Below are 10611 nucleotides of genomic sequence, written 5' to 3' on the forward strand. Positions count from 1 at the left end.
ACTGTACTGTGAAACCTTAATTCTGACATCTGCAACATGTAAATGTCTATTGAACATCAGTGCATTGTTGAAGTGTATGATGTGGTGTTTTATCATGGAGAAGTATGTGGTTGGAGTTAAAGTTTTGAGGTGACACTTGTGGTGACATTTTAATTTTAGCATAAGATTAGTTTTTAAAAAATAGAGGGGCCACCTCTGAATATATTGGTTTAAATGACTTGCTCAGCATCATGTAAGAAATATGTGGTAGAGCTGGAGATGGAACACAGTTCTCTAAGTTCCTAGATCAGTAGTTCTCAGGCTCCTCCCCACAGGCTGCTTGTGACCCAATCGGCACAGAGCTGCAGCCCATGTGACATCCTCAGGGCCATACAGGTAGTACTGGATGTGGCCCACAATGGAGAAGCACTGTCCTAGACCCATGTCTTGACAACACCACTCTAAAGGGGCAAGGGGGAAAGCATAGGATCATGTAATTAAAGATTATCATTCACTGTGTGTCTCGCAGTGCCTTATAGAGGTGGAGATGCAGAGTAGCCCATTTTAAAGAAAGTATAGCCAAGTATGAAGACCTAGTCTAATCTTTCTGCAAGACAGCATGGCCAAATAGATTAAATTGGTTTCTGTTGCCAGCTGTGCCAGAAGTGATCTTGGGAACCTTTCAGCTCTTCACACATTTCCTCTGTGAAAACATTTTGAATGACACTTGTGTACCTCCTGAGGTCCTGCTTAATAAGAAGAGCAGTGAAGCACACCGCTAGTATGTGGATGTAATAAGATTTGAACTCATCATCTCCTGGATGCCAGTGCACGTTTCCATAGGGGAATTTCTCATATGCTGATCTGGCACTTTCTTACTTAAGGAATCACATATTGAAATTACTGTAATTTTGTGGCTTTACTTTGGCATTTTTCTTTCTACTTAAGTAGAAATTGCTAGTACTATGGAAAAGATCCAAGTATCAATCTGTGCCATTATTGGAAAGCTGAGGTCTCTGGGATTCCTGATGAGCTAAAATCCTAAGCATGTTCCCCAAAGACCACTGGAGTACATAAGAGCTCTGATACACATTTTACAAGTCTTAGATTTTTTATGACTCCTAGCACCTGCAATACTCCTGTACAAACAGCTACTGTGGTCTATATTGGACACAGTTCTTAAATTTATACTAAACTTATTAGACTGATATTCTTTTCGCTATATAGGAAATGAAACTAATCTTGGAAGTATGCTATCTGTCTTGTGACTGCCTCCCTTTTATGGCTTTGTAAAACTGTAATGATTCTTCTCAAACTATAAAAGGAAGCTGCACCCTATTTTGCACAATACAGTGTTTTGCAAATATGTAGTTTAAGAAAAATGTCTTGTCCTTTTATGAGTTGTGAAACAGTATACCATCTTAATCTGAGGACTTCAAAACTTTTTTTAAAAAGTTTAAAATTTTGTTTAGTTCTGGACTCTCAGATACAGTAAATACCAGTTAAAATGAAGCATGTTCTTCCTTCCCAATAATGTAGTGTATAGAATCTTGAAAGATTTTTTCCATGCCATGTGTTCAAGAAAAGCATTGATGTTCATGCTTTAACAAAAACCTTAAAGAAATAAAGAATTAAACCTTAAAGAATTAAATTAAACCACATAAAGAGAATATCATAATTTTCCAGGCTTCCTGATGTAAAGGTCAAGGAGAATAGAATAAGTTCAGACTATTTTAGATTTCTCCCTAACTTTGATGAATGCCAGCATATCACATTTACTTTTATTTTGAGTGGAGTTTCCAGTGCTCCTTGGATCAATGGATAATGTTTTTGTAGTGACTTGTTGTTGTCTCATTGTAGGAGTAGGATTTTATATTTGTATTAGAGGTTATAATGGGCAGTTATAATAATGGAGTATGTATTAAATGTATTAAAGTATGATTTGATTATTTTGCTAGCTATTTTTTTTTAAATAGCAGAAAGGTATGACCCTCTGGGGCATTGGTAAAAATGTATTTGACAAACTGCTAGTGTCTGTACCGAAGTTAAGGCAGGGACAGACCAGAACAGTCCTTATGACTGATTATAGTCACCCTTTTGTTTTAGAATAAGTTATAATGTCTACTATGGTTTTTTTTATATGTATTATAAATTAGGCCCTTTAGTTAAATATACTTTTTTTGTTTTGTTTTAAGGTTTAGTAAGTAGGAGACAGAATTTTGTATTGTGTCTATGTTAATGAAATTAAAGGAATGTTGAAGGCCCAGGCCATAGTGTGAACTGTTTTAATTGCAAAATTTAGTAAGGTTTAATTTACAATGCCTTTTTCGCTTAACATAAAACACTGCTGTTTGTATACTTTTAAAGGTCTTTGTAAAAGACTGTTTGTGTAAATGAAAAATGTATGCATTAAAAAAAAATAAGGTGTAAAGGCCATTGTTAAAACCAAATGGTCCAAAAAAAAAAAAGGGTAAAAAACTTTAACAAAACTTATTAACGCTAAAGAACCATCAACGCGCATTCATAATTAACAAAGGGCAAATTAACAACCCTGAGGTAAAGGCTGGCACTCCTAAAAACAAAACAATTAATTAAATCAAAACTAAAACAGAATGACCCTTTTGGAAGTGTTTTGGAATGTTAACATTAAAAAATAACACCAACTAAAAAGTAACCGGTCACAAACTAACACAGCAAAATCCATAAACTTTAACCAAAAAAAACCCAACAAAAACTATAAGAACCAGGTGCTTGGCCATGGGACTTTGGGTTTGTTTTGCCATAACTTTAGGAGCATTGGATTGTGACTGACAGAGCCCGGCTCCCCTCTGCAACCAGTCTGGCTGGCCACTAAATTAATCCAGACTCTGGACTGGTAACTATAAACATCAACTGGCAGGAGTGTGTGTGTGTGTGTGTGTGTGTAACTAAAAAGCAAATGCTAACTGCTGTATTCTCAATAAATGTGGTGTATTGCCTTTTTCCCTGAAAAAGATCCCGTGTCCTTCTTATAAGCATAATATCATCTTCTGTGATCCTAAGGGTTAGCAACAAGAGCAGATGAATTGTTAAGGATCCTAGATTAATGCAGATACCTTTTGGTAAGCAAGCAAACTGGGAGAAATAGAAACTCAGCAGAGTTCTTTCTATAAATCTGTAGTATTCAGTTTCCTTCCAGGCAGCTATCTTAAACAATTTGTATTTGATTGTAAACTCAGTATTGCTAACCACAAGTGATGAAAAAATCATGTAAGTTCCTCCAAAATCATGAGCTTATTTTAAATCATGAGATTTTAAACATTATTATTTTTTTGTCTTCTGGGCTTTGAGCCTTTAGGGTTTGTGTTTTCAAGCTTTTTTTTTTTTTTTTCCTGGAACCCTGAGAACTAGAAATATTCTCCCCTCCTCCCCTGCACACCCCCCAGTTGGAAGCTGAGCTGCTTATGCAATTTCGTTACTCCAGGAGCTGAGGCTTATATCATGACACAATTGCAGGAGTTGCTAAAATTGGAATTAATGCATTTCATGAGCTATAGTCTTAAGTTTAAAAGAAGTCAAGTGTTTGAATCAGCTCTGCCACTAAAGGGAAGAGTTCAGGGTTACTGCTTGCCTAGCTGCCTTGTAGCACTACACCTGTAGCCCCATGGGCAGCTGTGGTGTGAGCTGGCAGTTATGGAGTGGGTGCTGTCCCTTCCCCACTGGCCACACACTGTGTCACAGGGAAGGGAAGAGAAGAGAGTTAACTCCAGCTGCTCTCCCACATATTTCCTGCCATACTATGGAACTCCCTGGGAGAGCAAGACAGGACCTTGAATGGCTCTGTCTGAAGCTAGGAGAGTACCTAGTGAAGGATGGCTCCCCTTCCCAGAGAGCCATGCAGATCATAAAAAGGTGCTGGGGAGAGAGCAGAAACTGAGAACCCACAATCCATTATGTTCTCTGATCCTCTGCGGTTAGAGCAGCCTGGGATCTATGAAGTTTAGAGTTGTCAGATCTCGTTTTAGATATTATCTGGAAAGGATATTTAATTCAATTTCAGTCTCTGCCACCTCATCCCTGTTCAGGGACCCCCTATTACAACAGCCTGCTGTGTATAGGGATAAACTCTCTTTCAGTGGGGTGGCTTCAGAGTTCTGCTTCAAGGGGTTCTATTTCCCCTTACTACTTCATTCCAAAAAAGAAAGGATGACCTCTAATATTATATCTGACATCTCAACAAATTCATCTGTTGTTTCAAATTTCAGATAGGTACCCTTTCTTCAATAATCCTTTCCAATAAGCCCATGAATTGGTTTGTGACACTTGACTTACAGAAGCTTATTTCCATGTGGCAGTTCATTTGGCTCATAGGAAGTATCTATTTCATGGTCAATGGACTTTGTTACCAATTCAGAAGGCTACCTTTCGGTCTCTCAACAGCTTCAAGCATGTTTAGCAAATGCCTCTCTGAGGTGATAGCATATCTGAGGGGACACGGCCTTCAAGTGTGCCCCTTTCTTGATAATTGGTTGATTCAGTGGGCACACTTCCCAACAGGGAGATTCACATAGTTCCTCAGCTGTTTTCCCACATAGGTCTCACAATCAACTGCAACAAATTTATTCCCACCCCTACTCAGAGGAGCAAGGTTGGACTCAGTGTTATCTAAAGTGTATTTTCCTCAAGAGAGGTTTTATACAATAAAACATTTTATTTCAAACCTCTACAGTCAGCCAAAAAAATGCTTGAGAATCTGTCTTACCTTACTAGATCACATGGCAGCGTGTCCTTAGGACTCCATATTCAAGACTCCACCTCCTATTCAGAGGGCTAATATTAGTTTATCAACCAATCAGGCGCAGTATGGACTACTGGTAGAAGTACCAAAAGTGCTGCCATCTCCATGTTGGTGGACAGATCTTCAGATTTGTCAAGGTGTTCTATTCCACCCTGCCCCCTTAGATTCATTGTGACAGATGTGTCGAAGGAGGACTGAGGTGCACAGTTGGACAACCTCCAAATACAGGAGGTCTGGGGTTTTGGACGCAGTCTCAGTGATACAAATAAATTAGAAATCGGAACTGTTTGTCTAGTTTGCAAGACTTTCCTACCCCTGCTTCGATGCACCACTGTTCAGGTCCTAACAGACAATCCAACTGTGATGCACTATATAAACAGCAAGGAGAGGAGGAAGCATCTGCCCCACTATGGTGGGAAGTGGTTCTCTTGTTGGCATGATGTATTTTTTTTCACTGTGTCAGCCTGATATCCCTTCATTTGCTGGGTGCTCAAAACAGTTTGGCAGATTATCTCAGCAGGAGAGGCTTAGTCACCCATGAGTGGGAGGTGAAAGACTTGGTTCTGCAAGTATTTCTGAAATAGTGGGTCTCCTCAATAGACTTATTTGGCTGTTAAATATTTTAAGGATCAAACCTGTAAAATGTGCATAAGTGCATCTGAGTTATTTATGTATCATTAAAGGGATGCTAGCAAAGATTTAATTAGTGTTTCTAGATTGCTTTTAATGTAGTCTTGCTGCAGTAGATGGTTGACTCATGGAATAGATGGTTATAGAACATTTAAAGTGTTCTGGGATATCTCTAATTCTTAGCACTCCTTTGAATAAATATAACTTCTGTTTTCCTGCACTACCACCCGTTTTTTTGAGTAATATGCAGACAATTAATTGTTTAACAAAGTTTGTAAAATCTTCAGACAGGAAACTATGTCCTCTTTTCAACAAAACATTGCCAGGTTCTGTACAAATATTATGTTTTGTGAGACCCTGGAGAATAGATAACTGATTTTTCCCATTTCACAGATGAGTAAACTCAATATTGTGTGAAACACTTTCTGATCACAATCTATGACAACTCTTTGGATCTACAAACTCAAACTCCATAAAGTGTGTATGCGAAACCCATACAGCCATATTAATTAAAGTGGTGTCTTTTTTGAAGGGTTAGTGAAATTACTGTTTAAATACTTGGCAGCAGCATAATGTGTTGTAGATTTCAGCATGCATTTTGAATGGAAATGGAGAATCTGTTATGTTTATGACTCGAAGGATGTTGCACCTGCTGGGTGTCCTCGGTCAACCCAAGCTTTTTCTTAAAATGTCAGGTGTTAATCAAGTAAAATATCATACTGTTAGCAAGTTTTTCTCATAGAATAGGTTAGCACTAGTCTCTCTCCTGTCATTGCTACTTTGAAATCAGCAAAACTGATGTGAAGTACCTCTTTGGAGTGCTTTATCACAACAGCAATTTATCAGTGTTGTACCTTGTCACAGGATATTGTATTATAAATAAGTTTCCTAGATCAGAGGAGATCTCCAATGCCACTAAGGATTTGTCATCTTGGATACATCCTGTTTACCAGTTCCTTGATAACAATTGAATATTAAATGCTATTTTTGATTTTAGCAACTCTTAACTTCAAATGAATGTTTACTTGTATTGAATTGTGGAACACTTCTCATGAAGGTATAATTTTTCCTAAAGTATGAACTGAACAAGGAGCGGTCCAGTTATGGGCATAATTTTTGCAGTGTCCAAACTGAAATTTTTGAAATGTTCTAAAACCATATTCTATTTCATATATTCAGTTTAAATTGAGTTTGCTTATTTACAGTATACAGTAGAACTTCCGAGTTATGAACACCTTGGGAAAGGAGGTTGTTCGTAACTCTGAACCAAATGTTATGGTGGTTCTTTCAAAAGTTTGCAACTGAACATTGACTTAATACAGCTTTGCAGAACTATGCAGAAGAAAAATGCTGCTTTCCCTTTATTTTTTAGTAGTTTTCATTTAACACAGTACTGTACTGTGTTTGCTTTTTTTTTTTTTTTTTTTTTTTTTGTCTATTCTGCTGCCTGATTGCATACTTCCGGTTTCAAATGAGGTGTGTGGTTGACTGGTCGGTTCATACTGAGGTTCTGCTGTAGCTTTTTTAAAGCAGTGATGCCTTCTCTAAAGTACCTCTATTTTTAACACCCCCCCCACCCCCATGAAGCACTGGCTTAAACTCAAGGATCTGTTGTACGGTCAGCCTTATCTGCTGACTTTGCTGATTAAAATAAATGTTCACCATTTTTGTTAGTCCTTTCCATTAACTTTGATGGGCTTTGGATCCAGTTTTGGGGGGGAGATTCTGTTCTGGCTCATGCATCAGCAGAATTGCTAACTTAGTTTCGATTGCAACATTTTAAATTGTTAATGTGTGAACTTGGAAAGAACCTAGCCAGAGTTTCACTTCCCCAGATAAGCTGAGAAGTGGAAATTAAAACAACAAAACAAAAAACCACATTTTTACTAGTAAACTGAGCAGAGGTGATCTGGAACTGTCAAATAAATATGGAACCACACTTTTTTTTTTTAAAGTCACTTTTCAGAGAAGACGCATGCTATATCCATTGTCAATTATTTTATGCTTCTGCCTTGCATAGTTAGTTGCTGTTGGGGAGAAAAAAAGTTTGATTCAATTTCAGGTACAAATGTTGGTCTGTTGTAACAAAATAAGCAACGGGTGTTGGTACTGTAGCTGATATAACTTTGTCATTTTGCGGATAGATTTTGGAAGATGAGTGATTTTTTTCTGTACCTCCTAGAAGAGAGCCAGTAATTAAAAATACAGTCTAAACTTTAAGTCTGTGCATGACCAGTATAGGTTATGTTATGGTTCTTTAGAAAATAAGGCTTTTCTTCTTTCTATTGTTACTTTCCACAAACAAAAAGTATTGTATGATCAGGTGAAAGATTCTAGCAAGAATTACTTGTAAAAATCTAGGCAGTATTACTACAGGAGAGGAGTAGCTGTTACTGGAGAGTAATGTTATGATATAATGACAGTAATAATAATTTAAACATTTATATTATGGTGGCAAACCAGGTCAGGGTCCCATTGTGCTAGGCACAGTATGAACACGTAGAAAATGACAAAAAGCTTGCAGTCTAACAAATAAGAGAATAAGGCCTTGTCTACACTACAAGGTTTTGTCGGCAAAAGTTGCCTTTTGCTGACAAAACAGAAGGTGTACACGCTATAAAGCTACTTTTGGGGGGAAAACTCTGCTGTTTTGCCGACAAAACCACCTCGACGAGAGGCATAAAGCTTTTTGCGACAAAGTCAAAGCGACAGAGTGTCAGTATAGACACTGCTGTTTGTTTTGTCGACATGACTGGCTTCCACCAGTATCTCTCAATGCCTGGGGTGACATCCCTGCTCACTGTTTTGATCTCTGCTGCCCTGCATGTATGCACCCCTCCCCTGTCAAAGCTCATGGAAGTATCTGACAGCTGAGTGTGCTGCTCAGTTTGGGGAACAAAGAGCAACTCATTAACCAAATCATGCTCCTGTTCTGCCCTGCATTATGAAAAGTGTCAGGCAGACTGCTGCTGGCAGGGGAGGGAAGACATTCCTCAGCACGGAGAGCTCACAGAACTGCTCAGGATACCGCTCTGGGCAGCTGAGGAGGCTGTTGGAGCACGTGGAGGGAATCACAGAACCGCAGGCAGGCAGGCAGGCAGAGTAGGTTGCTTCAGGAGAGACTGCTGTGCCGAGCAGAGCCTGGGGCTGACGTGGCCTCAGAATAGGTCCGTCAGCCTGCTGTCTCCCCTGCCCCAGACACACCACTATCCTCTCCCTCCCCCACCCCACCCCCCAGTTGAAAAGCGGCTGACAATCTACTGGGATGCCCCTGGAACGATGACATTGAGAAGCCTGCATCATGTGATGCTGTATCTGCCCCATGAGGCATTGCAAACCCTTCCCAAAGCACCCTACGACCAGTTGCACAGTGGCATAGCTACTCCAGCGCACTGCTCTCTGTGTTGATGGAAGAGCTGCTAGTGTGGATGCACTTTACCAACACAATGAGCTAGTGTGGACATGCAACAGCGGTTTTAATTAAAAAGGCATAACTTTTGCCGGCAAAACTTTGTAGTATAGACAAAGGCTAAGTGGACAGACAAAGGAAAAAAATAACCAACTGCCTAGCTTGATTATGAGAGAAACCAAAAGCAAAAAGTAATTAGACTTGAATATTAAAATCTGATGCAAACTTCCAAAACAAAGTTAGTTGGGTCTGATGGTAATACTATGTAAATAGTACCCAAAATGTTTTAAACTCTGTCTCTACTGTCAAGAACCCACATCCTTACTCAGAGCCATCCCTTGGGTAGGGCGAATCAGGGCGACCACTCTGAGCGCTGCGCTTTGGGGGGCCCAGCGGGCCAGTGCGATTGGCCAGCATGGTCGGTCCCGGAAGAGACTAATCGGTCACTTCCACTCCGGGCCTTGCACCCCCCCCAGGGATGGCCCTGTCCTTACTGTTACATTATTATAATTTTATTACATATCTTCATAATGTTATAACTTTGTATGATGCTTAATTGATTAAAAAGACATGGTCCTGCCCAACAGGGCCTCTACAGTGAATAGAATAGAAAAGCAGACCGAGGAAGAGGGTAGGAAAGAGAGACCAGGGTTAAAATAAATGGATCCATAGAGTAAGGAAGTGATATAAGCTCTGACACGTAAGTAAAAACTGAGCCTAAACAGCAAACAGCACCAGCATCTAAAGCCCTGATGCAGCAAAGCACTTAAGCGTGTGTGCAACTTTAGAACTACTTAGATGCTTAAAGTTAAGCATGTGATTTAGTTCTATTGACTCTATTAAAGTTGCACACACGCTTAAGTGCTTTGCTGGATCAGGACTGAACTTGTTAGTGGAAAGTAAAAGTTTTTGAAGTTGGCTTTAAAAGAAAAGTTGAGGGCATTTGAGACCTGATTCAAAGCGCACTGAAATCAGTGGAAGCAAGTTTCTTGGGATTTGGGGAGTGGGGAATTATCACCGGAGTGAAAGTCAATTGACAGGAGTTGAGTTGAAGGAGAGGAAGAACAGACTCACTCAAGATGCTTGGAGAGAAAGGGAATGAGGGAGACATTGTATTGGTAAGGAAACAAACAAGTGAGGCTTTCTTTATGGTAGGGAAAATTGTATGCAATGATTTTGTAGCACCAACATGCTGGAACTCCTTTTTATGGAGATTTAATACATCCTGGAAGCAAGTAATGTTTCTGTAAATCAGAGAGCAATGTTCCACTCCCCTCCGTCTGGGCTGTAGGCTTTAGCTAACTTTATTAGAACTGTTTTGTGTACAGTTTAAAATGGTATTTGAAATATGAGATCTGAGTGTGGTGTAGCTATTCATTGCTAAATCATTTTCATGGAGTATATACTTATGGCTTATGATTCTAATACAATCCTTTTTTTTTTTTTCCAGTATCCCCTTCTGTATGGTCTGATTCTTGTGATCTGTTGGTGTTCTCTGGTTTGTTTTAGTCGAATTTACATGGGAATGCACTCAATTTTGGTAAGAGAAACACCACACATGAAATCTGTTACTTTACATAATGATGACACCATATAACTGCTTTCATATGCCTCTGTAATATTCAGATATTTAAACTACAGTAAGGTATCTTGTGCATTGTGGTAATCTGAGGGGCTTTTTTTCAGTATATGTGACTGTATGTGGATCCAGTACTCTATTGTTAAATTGAAATGAAATAAATTGTTTATCATTATATAATTGATTAGAAAATAGAAAAACTATACGGTCTACAAAAATTTTACCTAGTAACTTTAT

The 10611-nt window shown here is 39.0% G+C and overlaps 2 protein-coding genes across 3 annotated transcripts in view; both read left to right on the plus strand.

Moving 5' to 3' along the window:
* SGPP1 (sphingosine-1-phosphate phosphatase 1) overlaps window positions 1–10611 on the plus strand; it is a 46525-nt gene that overhangs the window by 27437 nt on the left and 8477 nt on the right. Inside the window, exon 2 of the mRNA XM_074956696.1 lies at window positions 10246–10335. Within this exon, the coding sequence (XP_074812797.1) occupies window positions 10246–10335 (90 nt within the window). The remainder of the gene's footprint in view (window positions 1–10245; window positions 10336–10611) is intronic.
* The window catches only part of WDR89 (WD repeat domain 89), a 111472-nt gene that overhangs the window by 26816 nt on the left and 74045 nt on the right, over window positions 1–10611 (plus strand). The window lies entirely within an intron of this gene.

The sequence above is a fragment of the Natator depressus genome, chromosome 6 (genome assembly GCF_965152275.1).
Source record: "Natator depressus isolate rNatDep1 chromosome 6, rNatDep2.hap1, whole genome shotgun sequence".
Taxonomy (NCBI): Eukaryota; Metazoa; Chordata; order Testudines; family Cheloniidae; genus Natator; species Natator depressus.